Source organism: Heloderma suspectum, chromosome 3, assembly GCF_057233095.1.
Source record: "Heloderma suspectum isolate Gila_16-S chromosome 3, 16-S_ref, whole genome shotgun sequence".
NCBI lineage: Eukaryota > Metazoa > Chordata > Lepidosauria > Squamata > Helodermatidae > Heloderma > Heloderma suspectum.
The window spans coordinates 48,259,981-48,284,972 of record NC_139460.1 but is presented as its reverse complement, the minus strand read 5'-3'; the positions used below and the strand labels follow the sequence as shown (position 1 = coordinate 48,284,972).

The 24,992-nt window shown below is 45.2% G+C and overlaps 1 protein-coding gene across 1 annotated transcript in view; it reads right to left on the bottom strand.

The window, feature by feature from the left end:
- Positions 1–24,992, bottom strand: part of CFAP44 (cilia and flagella associated protein 44) — an 86,027-nt gene that overhangs the window by 5,020 nt on the left and 56,015 nt on the right. The window contains exons 23-32 of the mRNA XM_084843124.1: positions 23,321–23,523; positions 20,852–21,047; positions 19,045–19,222; positions 13,449–13,967; positions 12,692–12,895; positions 10,826–11,021; positions 9,677–9,787; positions 4,213–4,343; positions 2,688–2,804; positions 1,417–1,618 (exon numbers count right to left, since the gene is read on the bottom strand). Of these exons, the coding sequence (XP_084699250.1) occupies positions 1,417–1,618; positions 2,688–2,804; positions 4,213–4,343; positions 9,677–9,787; positions 10,826–11,021; positions 12,692–12,895; positions 13,449–13,967; positions 19,045–19,222; positions 20,852–21,047; positions 23,321–23,523 (2,057 nt within the window). The remainder of the gene's footprint in view (positions 1–1,416; positions 1,619–2,687; positions 2,805–4,212; positions 4,344–9,676; positions 9,788–10,825; positions 11,022–12,691; positions 12,896–13,448; positions 13,968–19,044; positions 19,223–20,851; positions 21,048–23,320; positions 23,524–24,992) is intronic.

Below are 24,992 nucleotides of genomic sequence, written 5' to 3'. Positions count from 1 at the left end.
AATAAAGGGAGGAGGTTCTTCCTCCCTTCTAAGAAGTTTGAAATCCAACTGGGCTCTAAGCCGAGGAACCTGGCTAAGGCACAGCCAGAACATTTTAAAAGTGGCAGAGACGGTTTAAAAGCATCTCAACACTTACGTACATTTTAATAAATTTTATTTTATTTTTAAAAGAACAGCCATCCCGAGAAGAGTGCCCAGTCCTACGTCCTGCTTAGCAAACCAAGCAATGATTAGAAGGATCACCTTCTCTCACATGAAGCTGCCCAATTATTAAGCTCATTATCTGAGGCCCTTCTTTAGGCCCACATCATCAGAAACCAGGCAGGTGGTGCCCAGCTCTTGGAATACTTTCCCTAGGGACATTCACCCATTGCAAAATGTTAGGGCAGGGGTGTTGAATCTCTTTCAGCCAGAGAGCCAAATTCATTTTCAGAGAAGCTCTCAGGGGCCACATCCCAGTGGTAAAAAAGCCTTAAGAGAGGTATTTCAACTTTTCAGAATGGGAAAAACACATGCAGAATCCAGGAAACAAGCAAACAATAGCTGATTGGGGGAAAGGGGGTGTGGCCATTTGGGAAACTGTGGGGGTCCCAATTGGGACCCCAGGTGGGCCAGATTTGGCCCGCAGGCCTGAGGTTTGACACCCTTGCTTTAAGGCGGCAGCCAAAAGCCTATTTACCCAGTCCTTTTTAAATGCTTGTTATAATGCCATTCTCTGGTGTTTAGCTGCTCATTTTACCTGCTGTACTATTTTTATTCTGTAGATGGTATTAATGTGATTCTTTAAAAATTTATATTCTCAATCTCAATTTGTAATCTGCCTTGGAGGTTTTCTTTAACTGAAAGGTGGGATGGAAATGTTTTAAACAAGGAAGTGAGCATAGGATAGGGCCCATAATAACCTCAATCTTTTTTTTTTTTACATATGTTAATCATTTCAAGTTCACAGCAGTCATTTAGGTTGCTTAGCATTGCTTCACACATTATATTGGTTCACGTATTATGTCACACACAGCGGGGAGGCACGTCAAGTGGGAGTTCGCTCTGGCATGGATCCACATGGCACACATGTTTTAGAACAGAACACCAAATGTTACATTTTGACCATGTACAATAAAAATGCAGTATTTGAAGCTGCCTTAAGCTCTCATTTACAAAGGTAGGAAAAGGCAGAAATAGTTTAAAGTGCTTTCACAGCCACCCAGAGCATCAGTGTCTGAAGCCCTATTTCTTCTGAAACCAATGCGTTGTATGACACTTCCACCTCTCTGTGCCAGTTCCTTTATTTGTAGAAAGAAGAAAGGACACTTAGAATATATCTCCAGGCAATAGTGGTTAGTCAGGTGTGATTGGAAGACCGGAAAAAGCTTTCACACACACCATATAAAAAGAAACTTAGGATGCACAGCAACTCACGGTCAATCTTAATCACCATCTCCCTCCTGTCTCGAATGAGCTGTTTATGCTGTTCTCGGGCTGCCTTATAGAGTTCCCTCTGTTCTAGTTTTTCCTGCTGCAGGGCCATGATCCTGTCCTGCAAGTTTACCAAAGACTGGTTGGTAAATACCAAAGCCTGAGAGAGATCTGGGGGGATTTCTCCATTCGATATATATTCCACCTGCCAAAAAGAACCACAAAATTACACACACACATACATGTAAGAACATAAGAAAAGCCATGCTGGATCAGACCAAGGGTCCATCCAGTCCAGCATTCTATTCACATTCTATTCACACAGTGGCCAACCAGATGTCGACCAGGAACCCACAAGCAAGACATGAGTACAAGAGCACCCTCCTGCCCATGTTCCTGAGCAACTGGTGTACATAAGCTTACTGCCTTTGATAGTGGAGACAGCCTATTGCCATCAGGACTAGTAGGCACTGATAGCCTTCTCCTCCAGGTATTTATCTAACCCCCTTTTGAAGCCCTTCAAATTGGTGGACATCACTACATCTTGCGGTAGCAAATTCCATAGTTTAACTATGTGCTGTGTGAAGAAGTACTTTCTTTTATCTGTCCTGAATCTCCCACTCATCAGCTTCATGGGATGACCCAGGGTTCTAGTATTATGAGAGAGGGAGAAAAATATCTCCCTATCCACATTATCCACACCATGCATAATCTGTACACCTCTGTCATGTCTCCCCTTGCCCTCCTTTTTTCCAAGCTAAACAAGACCAGCTGTTATAACCAATCATAAGGGAGATTCTCCAGCCCCTTGATCATTTTAATTGCCCTTTTCTGCACTTTTTCCAGCTCTACAATATCTTTTTTTTTTTTTTTTTAGGTATTAGCTACATCATATACATCAATAAAAATAAAAGTCATCTAAAGCAGACTGTTCTGCACAGCTTGGGATCACTGAACCTCAGATATTCCTCAGAAGTACATATGGTGCTTGTTGCCCATGAGCTGTCCCTACTCCTCCAAGTCCATGGTGAGCCGTAGTAACAAAACAATTCTTTCTGATCAGGATATTTCAAACAGATCAGAATTATGGAGATGGGTACAATTAACGTTAACCACAGCCACACTGAAGGGAAAGGAATATAAGCCATGAACTATGAGAGGAAAAACAATAAAAACAAAGATCTCCAAATGCCTCCCACAACTCATTTTTCCCCCAGTGTTTTGGTTACCGAAGAGTCAAAGTCAGAAACAGTAACACCAGGCTGATTCATTACCTGATGAAGTTTTAGAGGCACCACAACATGCAGCTCATTCAGTCTCTGCTGCTTCTCCCGCTGATAGGCCTCCAGTTCCCAATCTGCTGCATCCAGGTTGGCTGCTACTACCTTCACCTGTTAAAAATAAAGCTATATTCAAACAGCAAGACCTTACAATATGGAGCTAAATCAGCACATAGGAGCCAACCCTGGCAAGAATTTCTGGGTTGTACAGAAAGATTCAGTCCATGTGCCTCTCCTGTGAATGTTCTCAAATGCATTTCATGAAGGGTTGATTAACACGACCCCTTTAAGATGCTGAAATGTGGGGCTGAATCAACCCATGTTGTAGTTCAGTCCTTGGTGATACATGCAATCCATTTGCCCACCGGGGCCACATCAAAGCTCACCAGGCTTTTAGCACACTGCTTCTTGGTGGTCATCAAACGTACGGTGAGCTGTCATATGGCCATGGCGGGGAACCAACTGCATGACTACTTCTCCAGAGACTGAACTGTAGTGCAGACCAAGCTAACACACACGCCTTCATGCTTAAATGGGTGCTCAAATATAGGTCCATAAGCCTGTTGTAAAACGTTCTGATGATACCAACACTGCACTTGATAAAGCTATAGTAAAAAAATGCTGTGCATCCACTCCAAGTCAAAACAGGAAGGCATGTTGCATGAACATTTTCTCTCCTATAAAAGGCTTCCTCCTTCTTGGCAAATTTTGTGGTGGGAGACAAAAGGAGTGAAAGTATTAGCACAGTGAGAACATGATCACACAGGCATGGGCTGTGTCCAATATTAGCTCTACTTAGAGTAGACCCATCAAAATTAATAGGACTTAAGTTAGACTAACTTTGGATATAATCCCATGTCCCCCACTCCCAGCATGCAGTCAGATGACACTTCTCTCCCTAGTATCTGGTGGAGGCAGCAGTCCTCCAAAAAAAAGGCTCTTTGCAGCTGCTTTTTGTTTCCAAATAGGCCTTGTTTTGCCTAGGAACAAGTGTGTTGACATGTAGCGAATCAGCTTTGGCTATGTGGTGACGTCTAAAAATATAGCACATGGTAACACTTATTCATCCATATAGTGTACACATCAAAGAAAATCATCAACTATGTACACCTCATCTATGCTCCTGTCTGTCCCGGACAGTTAGCTCAGATTAGGGTACAATTCTATGAATGTTTAGAGAGAAAGAAAGTCTTACAACTCCCAGCATTTCCCAGCCAGCTCTGCTGGGAGTTGTAGGACTTTTTCCTGTCTAAATATGCATAAGATTGCGCCCTTAGTGTATCAAATGGCAATGAGCAGAAGGATTAATGGGCTCCAAAATGGAACTGAAATTTGTCCGGGACTTTAGGATTACTGCTCAAATGACACCGCAGCTCTATGGTGCCATCTCTACTGGAGGACAGGGCCTTCACATTCTAACACAACCCCCAGCAAAACAGCACAGCCAGGCACTCAAGAAATGCACTGTTGGCTTAAGCCAGACTGTTGAGTCATGCTGGAGTTGGAGAAGTCATTGTACCTTCTTGACCAACACTTCATATTCTTTCTTGACGTTTTCAATAGCTTTCTTTTCCTCAACTAAGGCCTCTTCAATGTCCAGTCGTTTCTCTCGGAGCTGGAGTGTGTTTTCAAAGAGTCCCTCGTCACAGTCTAAGAAGAGGAAGAGTTCAAATTAAGCAACTACCACAATTCTAGCATGGCTTGATCTCCAGTTATTTTAAAACAGCAGCCTATGAATCAGAGAGCTTAGCCACACAATCCTATGCATGTCTACCCAGGAGCAAGACCCACTGTGTTCAAGGAGACTCACTCTCAAGTAAATGTCTTATTGCACTTACTAGGGAGTAAGTCCCACTGAACGAAGCAAAAATTACTTCCAAGTAGACATGCATAGCATTGCTCTGCACAAATCCCAAATGCTGCAATAAGAAAGCCATAACCAGGAGAGAGCCAGTATCTGTAGGAGAAGCCACCACCCAGGGAAGAGGGAGTGCCTGCTGCCACCGCCGCCACCACAGCTCTCTCTGTGGACTTCTGCCTGGCAGACCACCATTCCCTGCAGGATCAGGACCCCAGGTACTGAACCAGCTGCACTGACTTCCTCCACCTGTCCCTTCCTGGAAGGACTATATAAGCCGGCTGGCTGAGGTGGTCTGGGAGAGCCAGTATCTGTAATGGGGATGTATTTTGTTGATTTTTTGTTTAAGTGCGGGTGGGGGGTGTTGTGTTTTTAAGGGTGGGTAGCCTGCCTGATAGGTGGAAGCCAGGGGGCATGTGTCCACCTGATGGGGGGAGTGTTGAGAGCCAGAATATACAGAGGCTGGGTGGCAGGTGCTGGTGGAGTGCTAGGGGCAGGCCATGCTGGGTAAGGGGAGCAAGGGAGAGAAGTGTAATATCTGTCCCCTGTTCCAGGCCTGTCCAGAGCCAAAGGATGGCTGGGGGAGGTGTGACTCCACCTTCTGGCCTTCATTTGCTGCTCTGCAATGCCAGGTCTGTTACCCAGAAAACATCTGTCATCCATGACATGATCTGGGAATAGGGTGCAGACCTGGCATGTGTTATGGAGCCCTGGCTGGCTGAGGCTGCTGCTCCAATGCTTGTGGCCATGTGCCCAGCCAGATTTTTATATGCATAGCAGCTGAGGGCTGGGGATCGGGGAGGGGGCTGTTATCTACAGGGAGTCCTTGGTTTTCACCAGACCTCCTCTCTGGGAGACCAAGGTTGCTGAGTGCATGTACTGGTGGTTGGACCCGAAGGGCAGTCTGAGGATTCTGCTTGTGTACTGTCTACCCCGCTGCACGACTGACTCCCTGGCCGAGGTGCTTTCTGATGTGCATGTGCAGTCCCCTAACTTATTGGTGTTGGGGGACTTCAATGTACATTCAGAGGCCATCCTCACAGGGGCACCTCAGGACTTCATGGAGACCATGGCTTCCTGGGAGCTGCACCTTATGTCAACTGCCCCCCCCCCCATGTAGCCAGTCATGCGCTAGACCTTGCGTTTGTTTCTGGAGAAGTGGGCAGTGATCTGGAAGTCAGGGGTATATCCACCACCCCCTTGTTGTGGTCAGATCACTATCTGGTGATGTTGGACTCCTTGATTCCACAACCCCTCCGCAGGGGTGGAGGACCCATTAAAATGGTCTGCCCCAGAAGTCTTATGGATCTGAATGGATTCCTGAACGCTCTTGGGGATTCCCTGGAGCACACAAACAGCCACTTGGTCGAGACCCTGGTGTATGGCTGGAATGCCGCAGTCAGTGGGGCATTAGATCGGGTGACTCCAAAATGCCCTCTTGCCCTGAACAGGGTTCGAACTGCACCATGGTTCAATCTGCAGTTGTGAGCTCTGACACAGGAGGCAAGACGGCTAGAGCGCCAGCGGCAGAAGTCTCGCTCTGAGGACGATCGGACACGGGCTAGAGCTGTACCTTCAGCCCATCATGTGGCGATGGAGGCAGCAAAAAAGGAATATTATGCTGACCCTATTACATCTGCAGAATGTTGTCCCAGGAGGTTGTTCCAAGTGGTCCGGAGCCTGGTCAGTCCAGTCACTCCAGAACCGCTGGAGCATTCTAAGGCTTCCTGTGAGGCCTTGGCAAGGCACTTTGCGGATGAAATTGATTGGATCAGGAGTGTTATTCCATGTGCTGTGGATACAGTTAGTGAGCAGGAGGCGGTCTGTGGCACACCGGTTGTGTGGGATCGGTTCCAGCTTCTTCCTTCCTTAAGTGTTCCTTAAGTGGACAAGGTGCTTTCATCTGTAAAGCTGACCACCTGCTTACTTGTTCTTTGCCCATCTTGGGTCATTATGACGCGCAGAATGAGACTGGGTGAGGGGATCAGGGCGGTGGTGAATGCCTCCCTTGAGGAGGGAGTGATGCCATCAGCCCTCAAGGAGGCAGTGATAAGACCGCTCTTAAAGAAGCCCTCCTTGGATCCCCAAGTCTTTAACAACTTTCACCCAGTCTTGAATCTGCCATTTTTGGGCAAGGTGATTGAGTGGGTGGTTGCGATGCAGTTGAAGGCACACTTGGAAGAAGCTGATTATCTAGATCCATTTCAGTCGGGCTTTAGGCCTAGGCCTGAGACAGAAACAGCCTTGGTCACCTTGGTGGATGATATGAGGAGGGCTTTGGATAGGGGCGAATGCTCCTTCCTTGTTCTTCTTGACCTTTCAGCAGCTTTTGATACCATTGCCCATGGTATCCTCCTGGACCACCTGGAGGGGTTGGGCATTGGAGACACAGTATTGCGTTGGTTCCGGTCCTTCCTGTCTGGCAGGTACCAGCAGGTAGCACTGGGAGAGGAGGTTTCGGACCCGTGGCCACTCACTTGTGGGGTGCCACAGGGTTCCATCCTCTCCCCGATGCTATTTAACATCTATGTGAAGCCGCTGGGGGCTATCATCAGGAGGTTTGGGGTGCGGTGTCATCGGTATGCGGATGACACACAGCTCTACCTCTCGTTCAAATCTTCACCAAGGCTGGTCATAGAATCCCTGTCCAAATGTCTGGAGACTGTGAGTGGCTGGATGGGGAGGAATAAGCTGAACCCTGACAAGACCAAGGTATTTTTGGTGGGAGACAAGAAGAGGTTGGGGGATGTTGACCTGGTGTTGAATGGGGTACAGCTAGGGATGGTTGGATTCCCTGCCTTCCGGTCCGTGGGGAATCTGCCCATGGGGAGGAGGCGATCCATTCCTCCCGCTGGAATCCTCTTTGGCCGGCTCTGCTCTGCAGCGATTCCATGGAGCCGCTGGCCAGCTCCGAAGCGCCAGCGATACAGCCGCCATGCTGTATCGCTGGCTGAAGGGGACTTGACTTCACTGACTGCAGATGCAAATGGCATCCAGGATGCCATTTGCTGCTGTAAAGGTCTTAGTTTAAGCTAAATGCAGCCATTTATGGCTGCATTTACCTTAAACTAAGGCCTTTACAGCCGCAAATGGCATCCTGGACGCCATTTGCGTCCGCAGTCAGTCCCCTTCAGCCAGCAATACAGTATGGCGGCCGTATCGCTGGCAATCTGGAGCCGGAGGATCTGGCCGAAGAGGATTCCGCAGGGAGGTGGAGGTAAGTGTTCTGTCACTCCGAGGGCCTGGATTCTTTAGAATCTGGCCTCATTGGAGTCCATGGTGGAAATCTCTGCCATCCCTAGATACAGCTACCCTTGAAAGATCAGGTCCGCAGCCTGGGGGTCATTTTAGACTCCCAGCTGTCCATGGAGGCTCAGGTGTCAGCTGTGAGCTGGGCAGCGCTGTACCAACTCCATCTGATACGGCGGCTGCGCCCCCTATCTTCCTGACCATCTGCTCCCATCCGTAGTACTTGCCTTGGTCTCCTCTCATCTAGACTACTGCAATGTGCTCTACATGGGGTTACCCTTGAAGACGGTTCAAAAGCTGCAGCTGGTGCATAATGCAGTGGCTCGCCTGTTTAAAGGCAGTTGCTGGCATGATCACATCACTCCGGTGCTGAAGGATTTGCACTGGTTACCAGTTATTTTCCAGGCCAAATTCAAGGTGCTGGTTTTGACCTTTAAAACCCTATACAGTTCCAGCCCAACCTATCTCAAGGAGTGCCTCCAGCAACACCAGACAGGCCACTCAACAGGATCAGCCTCAGATGGCCTTCTGTCTATCACATCAGCCAGGACAGCTAGGCTGGTGAGGACAAGGGAGAGTGGCCCCCTCTCTGTGGAACTCCTTCCCTAAGGAGCTTCGCCATGCCCCCTCTTTAATGAGTTTTTACCACACATTAAAAACGTGGTTGTTCAGGCAGGCATTTGGGGTGGGTTAGGGTATTTTTAGAAATATGATGTTTTAATGTGGAATTTTATTGTAGAATAATACAACAGTTTAAAACATTGCCCTGAGTGGCTGGGTGACTGGCCAGATGGGTGATTCAGTAAGTAAGTAAGTAAATAAATAAATAAGCTTCTTTATTATAGACTTTAGAATTTCTACCCTGGGAATAATATGTGTCAAGGGAAGGAACAGAGCATGAGGATGCTAAAAAAGCAAAACTGTTTGGGAGATTCTGGATTCTAACTCTTGGCATGTTGTCAAAAAACACAAGAATGCAAAGTTCAGAGTTCAGTGGAAATCTCTTTTTAGACTCAGGGCCAGGTTCAATCTATATGTGAGCAGGCCCATTTTCACTACGAACTGTTGATGTGAGTGGCCATGTAATGTCAAAGGAGGGGACTTCTAAGAGGTCACTCCTCTGAGATTCTTGGAGGCAGCTCACCCAGCAATGTGTGCGCATCACATGCATGTGCATGCTCACACATGTTCTTATTCATCAGCCGGTTTACAAGACACAACCCTGTGAAACAGACATTCTCTAGAAGTGCTCTGGTTGTTTAGGGGGATCTGTGACCTTCAATTATCTAAATTCCTATGAACAAAGAATATGAACAAACACTTGTCCTTGTTGTGGAGATTTTTACAGATCTGTTCCTGAGAAATCAAAGTGAAAAGTCTGGTAACAGGAAATTATTGCCTCAAGTCACTAGATGGCAGCAAATGGCTTGGCTGAGAGTTTGAGCCACTAGGGATTTCTATTCAGATAAGTAACACTTCGAAAATTTAAATTTTGAAAGAGTGTGAAATTCTTCCCAGGGGCTTCTCTGACCTCTAGGGAAAAGACATCAAGGCTTCATATCACACATAACTCAGCACTTTAGTGTTAACTCCTTCAAGTCGCTAACAACAGTAGCTACCATATTAACACCCACCCACCCACCCTCCAAGCAGCCAGCGCTATTATCTGTATTGTAAAGATAAAGAAATCTGGGCTTCTGGAATGTTGTCGGTTCTCGATACGTGAGCGCGTTCTAACAGTAACAGATGGTGCTGGCACAGACATTACCAACATCTTCAATCTGAAGCGAAGTTTCATTTTTCAAATGTCAATGCGCAGCTGTCTCCAAAGAACAGGCGAAACTGGAGATGAGCTGGAAGAGATGGCAGGACTTACTTTTTGGACACACTGTGTCATCAAAGACTTCATCCTCAGATCCCGACTCTTCCTCATCACTCTCCAAACTAGACTCGTCATCGCTCTCTTCCTCACTCTCTTCTTCGTCATCTGGGATGAGAAAGCACCATGACCATGCAGATAACTCCTGCTCACATGGTAGAGGTGCAGAGCAAGCTCATCCACCGTGAGTGCCCCATAGAAATATTCAGAATCGAATGCAGTCATTTCTAAAGCACCATCCATTAAAACCATCAATTTTTACAAAGTTTTTAGTATCCTGACCCAGACACTAACCAGGCAACACAAAGCAAATTGCTGAGCCAACATGGTCAAACGAAGTCATGGGCGGGCTGTTACAACACACTATTCATATTGGGCACTGGATTCAGGCTAAGGTTAAGAAGGGATGTGCTTTCTCTCCACAAAAATTTACCATCTATGTACTCAGAACATTAATCTTTGGTGAAATGTGACAAATCCAGTTTTTCAAATGACTGAGAGTGATTAGGTCCAGTTCCAAGTTTTGAAATGTTTGAAAACATGTCAAATATGTTTAAAGGTTTCAGAACAAAAAGACAACAAATAAGAATTCTTGCCAAACTTGTAGCAAGAGAAATGTTATGATGCATGGGGGAGTGTTTTCATGACAACAAGGTGCTTCCATCAGTAAACAAAGGTAATGAGAGCCGGTGTGGTGTAGTGGTTAGAGTGTTGGGCTGGGACTCGGGAGATCTGGGTTCTAGCCCCACAGCTCACATGAAGCTTTGGGCAAGTTATTGACTCTCGGCCTAACCTACTTCACAGGGATGTCGTGAGGATAAAATGGAGAGGAGTGGGACCACGTAAGCCACCTTGGGTTCCTTGCAAGAGGAAAAAAGGTGGGATATAAATGTAATAAATAAATAAAAGAGTGATATTTAAACATAATTATCAGCATTATTCCTCTTCTGATGTTAAGCGCTGCAACTCCTCAGCAGCCCCATCCAGAAAGAAGGCTGATGAATCCCTTTCCCCAGGAATATCTGGACACATCAACAGAAGTCACTAGGTGGGACATACATCATTTACTTCTACCTCCATAACAATGTGGAGTTTTCTAAAAAGATATGCAGGGTATCTACATTAAACCGAAACGATGTTTCCAACCTCCTTCACGTTCCACCTCTTTCTTCTTAACGCGCTTGATCCGCTTCTTGAGGACTTTAGTGAGGAACGCAGCAAATTTGTTGTTTTCTCCCAAGGATGCTTGGAAAGTGGCATAAAGGGTCTTCTCTCGTTCCTGGAGCTTGGCAATTTCTGCTTTCTTTTCCTCTATTTGTGCAAGATAACTATTTAATTTGTGCTGTAAAAAAAAAATAAAGGGCAGTAACAACCTATACTGATAAAAGAACTACTAGAATAGTTGTATTCTACACAGTTGTCAGCTTTTATTCAATGTTCTTTCAATTTTTATACAAGTAGCTTCTTTTGTTTTAAACTGCCTTTGAGCCTCTCTTACACTGTTGGTATACAAGTGTGAATTTTGTTAATGTGGGACAGAAAATGAAAAAGAGCCCTATTCTTTAGACCAAACATATGAATTAGGCAATATAGGTTTTATATCCATATTATCTTGTCTGCTAAACAAGGAGCTCAAGACGCCATTTCAGAGGTCTAATCTAGCCCTACACATGAAACAGCATGCTGGCCCCATCTTTGCTGTCAACACAGGGACCACTCATCCAAATGCTGCCTATTTTTGCCTATATAGCATGCAACTCTGTGCATGTGGGCCAAAATCATGTAGTTGCACAGATAAAATCCAGGAAATGACCACATAATTTTGGCCAATGCAGATCAGGACCATTCCGATGTGCCATTTCTGCATGGATGGCAGAGGTGGGCCAGCATGCCGGCTTCATGCTTAGGGCTGGACTGAAACTCTGAAGTATTGTTTGAACTGGCACTATGACAATATTTCTATCAGTTTCATAATACATAACAGAACGTAAATGTTCCTGAGACAATTATTTAATTGTAATTTAATTTACATTTAATTTGTCAGAACAGATGCCGCTGCTGCTAAAAGCTATATCTTTTGACCTGAAAGTCAATTCCTAATTCTAATTCAGGTGCATGCCACCTCTACAGGCTTGAAGGTACACTCACTTTTAGTACTCTGTAAGTGCAAAAGAAAACCTTCGTTGATACATGGGAAACTTGCAGCCCAATCCTACGCATGTTTACTTTGAACCAAGCCCCACTGAGTTCAAGTAGACTTGCTGTCAAGTGAGCATACAAAAGAATTGCAGCCCCAGATCCCAGGGAAATACACAGGTTTCCAAAATTGATTCTGGGGGTAATATTGTTACCTAATGGAAGAGGGGAAGCAACAGAATACTCTTCATACAGATAACCTGAAAGCAGCATCTAAATGAATAAAAGAAGTAAAGTGGGGTTGTTAAAACAGATGCGGACCTTCCAATTGAGGGAAGGGCCAAATGGAAGACTGCTCTTCTCCTGAGCAGATCCTCATGCCTTTAAATACTCCCTTGAAACCAAGGTGCTAGTGAAAGAGGGGGCCAAATCAGCTGTGATGGCAGGGGGGGATCGGGGTAGACAAGCAAGTTTACTTTTTCACATACTTGGCTCGTTTACGTCTAGAGTGGTGGTTGGGGTCTAACTTTTGCACCAAGATGTACCTCTGAGTGAGGGGAGCAGGAGATTTCCCCAGCCTGCTCTCTACCTTGCTGTACTCCATCATTTGAAGCACCTCTCCCCAGCCTGGAGAGAATTCCCAGCCCACTTCCCAAATGCGGAATCTGATCTCCAATCTGGGAGAAATGTGCCAGCAGCAATACTGCATGGGGAGATAAGACAGGGAAGGGTCCACATCCTCTCAGCCATGCACAAATTTTGGGTAAAAATTGGGCTCCCCCTGTCTATCACCTGCTTTAGCAGACCCCATGAAGAACCAATGCGGCTGCCCCTGTCACAGTACTATACACACAGCTTTGCATATGTAGTACATACTTGCATTTCCTCCTCCTCACTGACAAAGCTGTTGACACGGTCCTGGAGAATGTTCTCGTGTTTTTCAAAGTTCTTCAGGAGAAGCAGCTCTTCAAACCAAGTGATGTGGCGTAGGTCAGCCGTTTTCATCAGTATGTCCAGCTTCAGTTTTTGGTGACGTAAAAGGCGAAGTTCAGCATCGAAGGTAATCATGAGCTCATCAATCTGGAGAGCAAGTAAGATGGACATGGTGTGGTGCAAAAATAGTAAGAAATTAGCCTCAACGATATTGTTTAAAAGAACAGCGTTCTACTACATTAATAGTTTCAAACAGCATCAAACAGTTCAAAAATAGTATTTTATTAATGAAGTCTGAAGCCATTTTGTTCCAGTTTGGCATTTGTAAGTGAAGGAGAAATATCTAAAAATGATACTGTTTTTCACTTATTTCTGGTGGCTGGACTAATATTATAGATTCTCCCAGGTTTACTCAAAGCATTGGCACAGGGGATTAAACAGAAAATTGAAGAAGAAAATCCACAGCATTCAGTATTATTTTTGATGTAACTCAGCTTTCTCTTAGAAACCAGTCAGCAAAGATATGAAAATGAGATGTGAAGGCTAAATATGCACAAAACATCAAAATACTTCTTGCTTTCAGATTATCATGTGCACGTGGACTGCCTGACATATCAAAGTGTCTGAGACTTAGGGAACAGATTTCACTAGCAAATAGAGTACACACAATCAGCTTTGAGATTTTATTTTACTCCCTTACCCTCTTGATCAAAGTCTCCTGCATGTGAATGCTTCTGATCTCTTCCCTCTTTGCAATTTCCAATTCCACCTCTGTTGGTTCTGCTTGCCCAATCTCAAATGTTTTGACTGCCGGTGCTGCAACTCCAGATGCTATTTTCATTGATTTCATGCTTGTAGCCCGGGCAATAGTATCTACTTCCTTTACTGAAGCGGTATGAAGAAACCCTCCTCCAAATCCCCCAAGATTCCCAGCTTCTGCTGAAGGAATCACCGACACATTCTCTTTCAGCTTAACCCGGTCATCTAGTTCTTGTTTGAACTTCAAAAGCACTTCACAGTCATACTGGAATTGTTTTTCTGGAGTCTCCTCAGGAAGAAGTTGAGGAATCGGAGGAACAGGTAAATGTTTGGATGGATGCAGGGATGATTGTATAGTCTTGAGTTCTTGTACCACACACTGGATCTCTTCAATAATAGTCACCTTGAGGTCTCGGAGGGACACTATCCATTTGTTCATAGTCAGTTTCTTCTCATGGATCTGAAAAGAGGAGGACAGGTTGCTTCAACTTGGCAAAAACAGCTAAATTAAAAAGTCAGTGGTTTTCCAAAATTAGTTTTGAATTGTTAAAAAGCTGCACAAATTAGGGGTGGAATCCAACTAAGGTCCTACTTAGAGTGAATCCCATTCATTTAAATGGATCTAAGTTAGTCATGATTAACTTAAATCTTATTCATTTCAATGGGTCTAACTAGGACCTGAGTTGGATTCTACCCAAATATTTGTTTCAGTCCCTTTCCTTTTGCTAATGCCTGCCACAGAAAGGTTGACTGTCAGCAATAAGTACTACATCTGTGATAGTCAGGATGTCTGAACTGATTCCTCTAATAAGTAACTGGGAAATCGTAAATATAATTAGAAATTTTGATCGTGGTAAGGCAAATACTTGGCAAGACGAGTATAATTTCTGTAAATAAAGCACACATTGTTTCAAAAGAATGATCACACTTCTCCTGTGCTTTAAAAAGCACTTCATGAATTTGATGCTGGGTTCAGACAGGCCCCAATTACATCTTAGTATAAAGCAAACTATGAATTATAATAGGCAATGATTCCAGTGAGAGGCAGAGGGGCTGGATACCAGTCTAGGTCCTCCGCACTAGGGACCCCATGCATGCCCATCAGCACAGGCAACAAGCCTGGATGGAACTAACAGGGAGAAGGCAAGACTGCTAGGGGGCCCAGGCGAGAGCACTGCCACTTAAAGGCCTTCCACCCTCAGGGAAAGGGTGAGGCCTGTGAGGAGTGACCTGGACCTGGAAGATAAAAGTCCTAGACCTCATCTGATCAAGCTTCTTACTTGGAGCTCTCCCAAGTTCTGCAACTCCTGGCCTTCCTCCTGGGTGCCCCTTTGTGCACTGTGAACACGGTTGCTGTTTTGAAGCAACATCTCTGCTGTAATGTGTTATGCTTTTAGGAGGTATTTTAACTTGTTTTGTATTAGACTGACATTTTTATATGCCATATTGTATACTCTGGTAAAAATAAAAGAAAAGTGGGCTATAAATCAATAATAAATTGATCAATAATCGAATATATAATACAATGGACAAGAGCTTTGAAACATCACAGAATGATTAACCGCTTTACTGTGGACAGATACATGAAGTATGAACTGGCATATGCTAGGAGAGAAAAGCCCTGTTCAGGCATTCAAAAAAGGTTTCAGCACCTTGGATAGCTCCTTTAGAGTTCTAACTGGTTCTGACTGAAACCCAAAGCGGACTCACCGCTCCACTGACATTGGAGCCACCAGCTTCCACTGGTGTGAGGAGAAGCAGTGCTCTATCCCCGCCCCTCTCCTCCATCACATTTGTTGATCCATACTGGTGGAGGGTGACTGTCTGAAGCGGAGAGCTTCCTGTATCTGTGGAGGTGCTCCACACAAGCCAGAATGCTGAAAAACCTGTGTTGTGGCTTGTGGGGAGAGCCCGCATGGACCGAGGAAGCTCTCCTTTTCAGACAGACAGCCTCCGCAAGTACAGAGCAGCAAACATGGCGAAGGAGAGGGGCGGGGCTGAAGCGCTCCTTCTCCTCACGTGTTGCTGTTCACCTTTTTTTGAAAGCCTGAACAGGGCTAAGGTTCTGCTTTTTTTCATACTCCTTGGGAGTTAACTATGACCCCAAACATACAGCAAGGCTAAACAGATTCTGCGAAATGAACTGACCAGTATATTTGCACAACCAATTCATATACATATCTCTGGGCTTGAATTAATACCTAATTTCTAATTTGTTTGTGCAAAAATTTGTTTGTTTCCTCTTTTTCCCTGACTTTGTAAATAACTACTCTAATAAATCATTCTATTCTGTGGCATAATGCAACTAATCACTTATTCACAAAATCTATCAAAAAAACTAAGGAAAAGCAAATTAAAGAGCAGCTAATTAAACAGATACTAATGCAACAAAAGTCAAAGGTAACAAATGCCCAAATGCCTACTTATTACATAGGTTAAAGCGTGGGATTTAACTTTAACTTTATGTATAAAATTTCAAATTGATAGCATATTTACTTTAACCCTAAAGCTAAAGTGTCATCGGTATGCAGATGATATTCAGGGGGTTCGACTCGATGGTCTTGTAGGCCCCTTGCAGCCCTACTATTCTGTGATGATTCTATGATTCAGCTCTACCTCTTGTTTGCACCTACACATTCCAGGGAGGCTGTGGAACTTCTGAGGCCTGTCTGGGGCCTGTTTTGAGATGAATGAGGGTGAACAAGTTGAAATCCAGACAAGATGGAGGTACTGTGGGATGGGAAACCAACTACTCTGGTTGGAGTTTACAACTGGTCGTAGATGAGGTTGCACCCCCTTTAAAAGACCAAGTGCGCAGTCTGGGAATCCTCCTAGACTTTGTGCTAACTGGGGAAGCAATGTGATTGCAGTGCCCAGGAGGGTGTTTTACCAGCTCAGGCTGATATGCCAGCTGCAGCCCTACGTGGAAAAGACAGAACTTGCCTCAGTATCCATGTACTAGTGTCATCCAGGCTGGACTAATGCAATGCGTTGTACATTGGGCTGCCTTTGAAGATGTTCTGGAAACCAGCTGGTGCAGAATGCAGCTGCCCAAGTGTTGTTGGGTTTCAGGCCTGGGCATGGGACAGAAACGGCCTTGGTCGCCTTGGTGGATGATATGAGGAGGGCTCTGGATAGGGGCGAATGCTCCTTCCTTGTTCTCCTCGACCTCTCAGCGGCTTTTGATACCGTTGACCATGGTATCCTCCTGGACTGCCTGGAGGGGTTGGGCATTGGAGACACAGTATTGCGTTGGTTCCGGTCCTTCCTGTCTGGCAGGTACCAGCAGGTAGCACTGGGAGAGGAGGTTTCAGACCCGTGGCCACTCACTTGTGGGGTGCCACAGGGTTCCATCCTCTCCCCGTTGCTATTTCACATCTATGTGAAGTCGCTGGGGGCTATCATCAGGAGGTTTGGGGTGTGGTGTCATTGATATGCGGATGACACGCAGCTCTACCTCTCGTTCAAATCTTCACCAAGGTTGGTCGTAGAATCCCTGTCCAAATGTCTGGAGACGGTGAGTGGCTAGATGGGGAGGAATAAGCTGAAGCCGAACCCTGACAAGACTGAGGTACTTTTGGTGGAAGACAAGAGGAGGTTGGGGGATGTTGACCTGGTGATGAATGGGGTACGGCTACCCTTGAAAGACCAGGTCTGCAGCCTGGGGGTCATTTTGGACTCCCAGCTGTCCATGGAGGCTCAGGTGTCAGCTGTGAGCCATACAGCGCTGTACCAACTCCATCTGATACAGCAGCTGTGCCCCTACCTTCCCGACCATCTGCTCCCATCGGTAGTACGTGCCCTGGTCAACTCTCGTTTAGACTACTGTAATACACTCTACGTGGGGTTACCCTTGAAGACGGTTCGGAAGCTGCAGCTGGTACAGAACACGGCGGTTTGCCTGATTAAAGGCAGCCACCGGCAAGATCACATCACTCCAGTGTTGAAGGAGTTGCACTGGTTACCAGTTGCTTTCTGGGCCAAATTCAAGATGTTGGTTTTGACCTTTAAAACCCTATATGGTTCCGTCCCAGCCTATCTTAAGGAGCGCCTCCAGCAACACCAGACAGGCCACTTAACAAGATCAGCCTCGGATGGCCTTCTCTGTGTCCCATCAACCAGGACAGCTAGGCTGGTGGGGACTAGGGAGAGGGCCTTCTCTGTGGTGGCCCCCACTCTATGGAACTCCCTCTCTAGGGAACTCCGCCATGCCCCCACTTTAATGAGCTTCCACTGCGCATTAAAAACGTGGTTGTTCAGGCAGGCATTTGGGGTGGGTTAGGGTATTTTTAGAAAAATGATGTTTTACTGTAGAATTTTATTGTTTTAAACTGTTCTATTATACACTCTGTACATCGCCCAGAGTGGCTGGGTGACCAGCCAGATTGGTGATTAATAAATTTAATAGATAGATAGATAGATAGATAGATAGATAGATAGATAGATAGATAGACAGACAGACAGACAGACAGACAGACAGACAGACAGACGGGGGGAGGTGGTCAGATTACATTACACCTATACTGCACCAGCTGCAGTGGTTACTAGTACATTTCCAAGCCCAATTTAAAATGCTGGTTTGGACCTTTAAAGTCAAAGGTCAAACCCAAGGTCATCCCATGAAGCTGAGTGGGGAGAGATTCAGGACAGATTAAAGGAAGTACTTCTTCACACAGCACATAGTTAAACTATGGAATTTACTACCAAGATGTAGTGATGACCACCAACTTGGATGGCTTTAAAAGGGGGTTGGACAAATTCCAGGAGAAGTCTATCAATGGCTTGGGGCTATGTGCTACCTCCAGTACCAGAGGCGGTATGTCTATGCACACCAGTCTGAACATGGGCAGGAGAGTGCTATTGCACTCATGTCCTGCTTGTGGGTTCCTGGATGACAGCTGGTTGGCCACTGTGTGAACAGAATGCTGGACTAGATAGACTCTGGGTCTGATCCGGCATGGCTCTTCTTACGTTCTTATAAAGCCTTAAATGGTTTAGGACCAAGTTATTTGAAGGGCTGCCTTCACCCATACTAGACTGCCTGCACTTTAAGATCAGCAAGAGAGGCCTTTCTCACTTGCTACCTCTGAGGGCAGTTAGGTGGGTGTACATGAGAGAGGGCCTTTTCTGTAGTGGCCCCGCACCTCTGGAATGAGTTGCCATTGGGGGTCCATCAGGCCCCATCATTGCAGGCATTTAGGAAGGCCCTGAAGAACCACTTATTTACTCTGGCCTTCCCTGATTATATTTTATTGGACTGTTCTGCCCTGTAGCTGCAACTATGTTGTAGGCTTTTAGTAATGTTGTATTGCTGGTGTTTGTTATTTTATTAATGTTTACTGCCTTATTACTGTATCAGGTTTTTATTATATGAATTTGATTGTTTTAAGCTGTCTTGGGAAGGCTTCTGCTCTGAAAGGTGCCCTAGAAATATTTTAAATAAATAAATAAAATAATAATTTGTCTTTCCTCCACTACAAATGTCTGAGACAAGAGGAAATGAAATCACATGATCCAAATCAACCCTTTTCACTTACAGCCACTTCTAGAGATGCCAGCTGATTCATTTTCTTGTAAGCATTTATTCTCATATGTTCAGGAATTTTGTAGTTAGTAGCGGTTTTCAGTTTGAAGTCCCCCATGTTCTCTTGAGCTTCTTTGATATTCTCCACATCTTGGGGGTCCTCGTAGTCATCGCTTGGTTTGCTCTTGAATCTGCCAAGCATCAGTTAAAAGTATCACCTATTGGTCCGATGAACAATATCAGCTCACTTTATTTGATATGTTTCAGTCACTGAAGAAGAGAACCACTGTGTCTGCCATGCTCCCCTCTCTGGGGCCAGATCAAGACATTTTGGTGCCCAAGGGAGAAAATACAGAAGGGCAACTCCCCCTCCCACTAATTCAGATGGGGCATAATCCGCTGGGAAGCTCTTCTCTTGTGTCATCCCCATGGAAATGAAAAAGACATTCCAATGGGGTTCGTGCAGGGAGAACATCACAACAGATTGGATCCCGGTGCGTCAGATCTATCTTCCCCCACTCTGCTGCCCTGACTAGCAACCAAAATCTACAGCCTGAGGGAGCCACTTCACCTGGCCTCACAGTATGGTCCGATCAGTGCACTTAACTAGCTCACAGGAGGTACCTTAAACCCTGGGGAGCATTTTAAAAGGAGAACTAGGAGCAAGAGGCATAACCAGTGGTTACATTAATAAATCACACTTTGGTTGGGCTGGTGTCAGGGTTCGCCACCATCACCAATACCATTTGAGAGCCAGTGTGATGTAGTGGCGAGAGTGTTGGACTGGGGGTCAGGAGATCCAGCTTCTAGTCCCCACTCGGTCATGGAAGCTCACTGGGTGACTTTGGGCCAGTCACAGACTCTCAGCCCAACCTACCTCACAGGGTTGTTGTTGTGAGGATAAAATGGAGAGGAGGAGGATCATGTACGCCACCTTGGTTACTTAAGGAGGAAAAAAGGTGGGATATAAATGTAATAAATAAATAAAAGAGTGATATTTAAATGTAATTATCATCAGCATTTTCCCCTCTACTGATATTAAGTGCTACAAATTTGTGTATGAGTGAATGGAAGAAATTGAGCACTTGTGAACATCCACATAGGAATGTTGACAACCTCCAATTCATCTGGCAAATGTCTGAAAATGAGGGCATCCACCTAAACAACAGTCATTTAGGTATTCATGTCTTATATCCTGCTTTTCCTTTTCAAGATAACTCAGAGCAGTTTGTATGGGGCTTCCAGTGCATTCCCATCCTGGTGAAATCTCTATTCCCCTCCACCTACACTATAGGATGAAGTGCTCCCAGACCAATCAAGGGGTCCCCCTCATTAAATGTGATCATCAGCATTCACCCATTTCTTTTTGAGAAATGGGGAACAATATAGTTATTTTTGGACATTTAAAAAGTCAGACTGAGGTTGCTACTATTTCCATGTGGGTGTCAACAGCCACCATATCTGCACTTCTATCATTCACTATGACATGTACAATAATTATCTCAGAAACTAGCCATTCTAAAGAAAACACTTTGGACCCCATCCCAAGGGAGACAAAGAAAGGAACAAATTCTGCATGCTGCTAACATTCCATCCAAATGTGGAACGTGGAAACACACAATTGCTATTGTGGCTTTTCTCCTCCCTACTCCTCACAATTTCCTGTTATGCCATTTCTTCCTCCCCATCCATATAACTTTATGAAATTATGAAGTCATGATAAGTGGCATATATGAGCCAACTATTTGTTTACTATCAAGAACATCATCAACAAAGAGCCACAAAAAGGTAATTTGTAAAAATGGTAATCCGGGACTCACAATTCATCCCACTCATTCTTTCTTTGCTGAATCTTAGCTTTGGCTTTGTCTGCTTTTTCAATAATTTTCCTAAGTTTTTCCATTCGATTTTCAACAATACGGCTTGCCACTGTGTGCGGGTGGGACTTTCTAAACACCCTTTCTGTCTCTGTTTCTTCCTCACAAATGGCACTAGTCTGGGATGAAAATATGGTTCCTGCAAGAATATATAAAAAAATAAAATAGGGTAAAATGTTGCTGCCCGCATCATCCATACTTTAAGAGATTATTTGACCATTACTTCAAACATTAAGAGGCTGTTGTATGAACCCTTCTAAAAAGACCCCCCTCCCCACCACCACCTTTACTGGGTTCCACCGACCTAGAATCATAGAATCATAGAATAGTAGGGTTGGAAGGGGCCTACAAGGCCATCGAGTCCAACCCCCTGCTCAATGCAGGAATCCAAGTCAGAGCATCCCTGACAAATGGCTGTCCAGCCTCGTCTTGAAGGCCTCCAGTGTGGGAGAGCCCACCACCTCCCCAGGTAATTGGTTCCATTGCCGTATTGCTCTGACACTCAGGAAGTTTTTCCTGATGTTCAGTCGGAATCTGGCTTCCTGTAACTTGAGCCCATTATTCCGTGTCCTGCACTCTGGGATGATCAAGAAGAGATCCTGGCCTTCTTCTCTGTGACAACCTTTCAAGTACTTGAAGAGCGCTATCATATCTCCCCTCAGTCTTCTCTTCTCAAGGCTAAACATGCCCAGTTCTTTCAGTCTCTCTTCATAGGGCTTTGTTTCCAGTCCCCTGATCATCTTTGTTGCCCTCCTTTGAACCCTCTCCAGCTTGTCTGCATCCTTCTTAAAGTGTGGTGCCCAGAACTGGACACAGTACTCCAGATGAGGCCTAACCAGTGCTGAGTAGAGGGGAACTAGTACTTCCCGGGATTTGGAAGCGATGCTTCTATGAATGCAGCCCAAAATAGCATTTGCCTTTTTTGCAGCCACATCACATTGTTGGCTCATATTCAGCTTGTGATCGACGACAATTCCAAGATCCTTCTCGCTCGTAGTGTGGTTGAGCCACGTATCCCCCATCTTGTAACTGTGCATTTGGTTTCTTTTTCCTAGGTGCAGAACTTGGCATTTGTCCCTATTAAATGGCATTCTGTTGTTTTCTGCCCAGCACTCCAGTCTATCCAGATCACTTTGAATTTTGTTTCTGTCTTCCAAAGTATTAGCTATCCCTCCCAATTTTGTGTCATCTGCAAATTTGATCAGCATTCCCTGCACCTCCTCCTCCAAGTCATTAATAAAAATATTGAAGAGCACTGGGCCCAGGACTGAGCCCTGCGGTACCCCACTCGTTACCTCTCCCCAGCTTGAGAAGGTCCCATTGATAAGCACTCTTTGAGTCCGATTCTGTAGCCAACTGTGGATCCACATGATCGTTGTTTCATCTAGCCCACTTCGAGCTAGTTTGCTCATCAGGATATCATGGGGCACTTTGTCGAAAGCTTTGCTGAAGTCGAGGTATATGATGTCTACAGCATTCCCACAGTCTACAAGGGAGGTGACTTGATCAAAAAATGAGATCAGATTTGTCTGGCAGGACTTGTTTTTGACAAATCCATGTTGGCTTCGAGTAATCACGGCATTGTTGTCAAGGTGCTTCCAGATGGATTGCTTTATGATCTGCTCCAGAATTTTCCCAGGGAAATGCTACACTAATTAATGCTACACTCTCCCCACTTGGGCGAGTGGTAAGTTGTTCCAGGGGCAGTGCTACCTTGGTTCGGCTTCCTTTGAGGGGGAGAGGACTAGAGATTTATGTCATTTGGGGGGTGATCTTTCTAGTGCATAAGTGAAGGCAAGCAGCACATGTACTCCTGTCAGGCAAAGAGGTCCACTACCCACCACCAGTTCTCCAGGGAGAGCCCCCTGCATTCCAAGATGCGTTCTGCCTTCAGCTAGCGTTGTGCCTCTCTCTTCCCTTCTGTGTGCCCCACACCCAAAACTGCTATTTCTCCATGCATACACACACGCCACTTACATCCACACCCTCTCCTGCGGTGGGAAGACTGTCACTTTCAAAATGCTGACAGACTCCCCCATTCAGACCCTATTGATCACGATCAACCTACTGACAAATACAATCATGGGTGTGATCATGTTATTGACATGGAGCCTTCCTGCTGCATTGTCTGAATAAAGATGTCCAGTTTTTATCCTATGGCCTTTTCTTCCATGTTAGACAGTCAGAAAGTGAAATTTCAGCCCTACTGGTGGTTCCAATAAACCTTTCAAATAACAGAAAATCCAGTTTATATTAATGAAAAGCCTTATAAATACCATTCCATTATATTGCCAAAGATATAAATAACTTCTGCCAGTATAGAACCATAAAGGGTTATGCAAGATGAACGTAGGGGGAAACATTTTTATGGTTGCAATACTGCTGCCACTTATGTCTTTTAGAAACTCTTACGGAGATCTTTTTGGCTCTCTCTTCTTAGCTCTCCTTCTTTTCCTTTCCATTCATATTTGCTCATTCTCCTTTTTCCTGCTTGACTTTGTTTTCTTTGTTTGTAGAAACTTTCTGAGATTGCCAACAGTCTGTATGTGGAGATTCGATGGTTACTTCTCATGGCACAGACCACGATTGTGTCATATTCCAAATTGCCCCGGAACCTGAGGGATCAAAGCAAAGATATCACTATTTAAGGTCATGATGCTGCTTCTTAAGGGTTTTCAAGTTGCCTGGGCAATGATCAGCCTCTAGGGAGAGGGAACAAGGCTTTTCTTTTTGGAAGAAATTGTTGCCAAAGAATGCTTCTTGACCTTGCTGTGGCTGGTGCTTTATACAGAATTGTACAATATGGTCCCTGCTTCTTTCCCCGCTCCCCTCAGTCTCACAACCACCCATGGCCACCAAAACTGTGTGGTGCTGCATTGTTCCATCCCCACAGCAACTGAGGTTGCTCCCCACTCCTGAACCCCAGGGAAGACGTGACCTGTAACAAATAATATCACCCTGACCAGAAATACCAGTGGTATATTATACTGTATTATGCACCACCATATCACATACACTGCAAAAATATAGTATCTAAATTTTGTTGTTGTTGTTCAGTCGTTAAGTCGTGTCCGACTCTTCGTAACCCCATGGACCATAGCACGCCAGGCCTTCCTGTCCTCCACTCTCTCCCGAAGTGTGCTCAAGTTCATATTCATTGCATCGGTGATGCTATCTAGCCATCTCATCCTCTGCCATCCCCTTCTCCTTTTGCCTTCAGTCTTTCCCAGCATCAGGGTCTTTTCCAGAGAGTTTTCTCTTCGCGTCAGGTGGCCAAGATATTTGAGCTTCAGCTTCAGGATCTGTCCTTCCAAGGAGCACTCAGGGTTGATTTCCTTTAGGATGGACTGATTTGACCTCCTTGCAGTCCAGGGGACTCGTAAGAGTCTTCTCCAGCACCACAGTTCGAAAGCATCAATTCTTTGGCGCTCAGCCTTCCTTATAGTCCAGCTCTCACAGCCATACATTACTACTGGGAAAACCATTGCTTTGATTATACGAACCTTTGTCGGCAAGGTGATGTCTCTGCTTCTTACTATGCTGTCTAGGTTTGCCATAGCTTTCCTCCCAAGGAGCAAGCGTCTTTTCATTTCATGGCTACAGTCACCGTCTGCGGTGATCTTGGAGCCCAAGAAAATAAAATCTGTCACTGCTTCCATTTCTTTCCTTTCTATATGCCAGGAAGTGATGGGGCCACATGCCATGATCTTAGTTTTTTTAATGTTGAGTTTCAAACCAGCTTTTGCACTCTCCTCTTCCACCGTCAACACGAGGCTCTTTAGATCCTCTTCGCTTTCTGCCATTAGGGTGGTATCATCTGCATATCGGAGGTTGTTGATCATTCTCCCGGCAATCTTAATTCCGACCTGTGATTCATCCAACCCGGCGTTTCTCATGATGTACTCTGCACATAAATTAAATAAGCAGGGCGACAATATACAGCCTTGTCGTACTCCTTTCCCAATTTTGAACCACTCGGTTGTTCCATGTCCGGTTCTTACTGTTGCTTCTTGACCCTCGTAAAGGTTTCTCAGGAGACAGGTAAGGTGGTCTGGTACTCCCATCTCTTTAAGAATTTGCCACA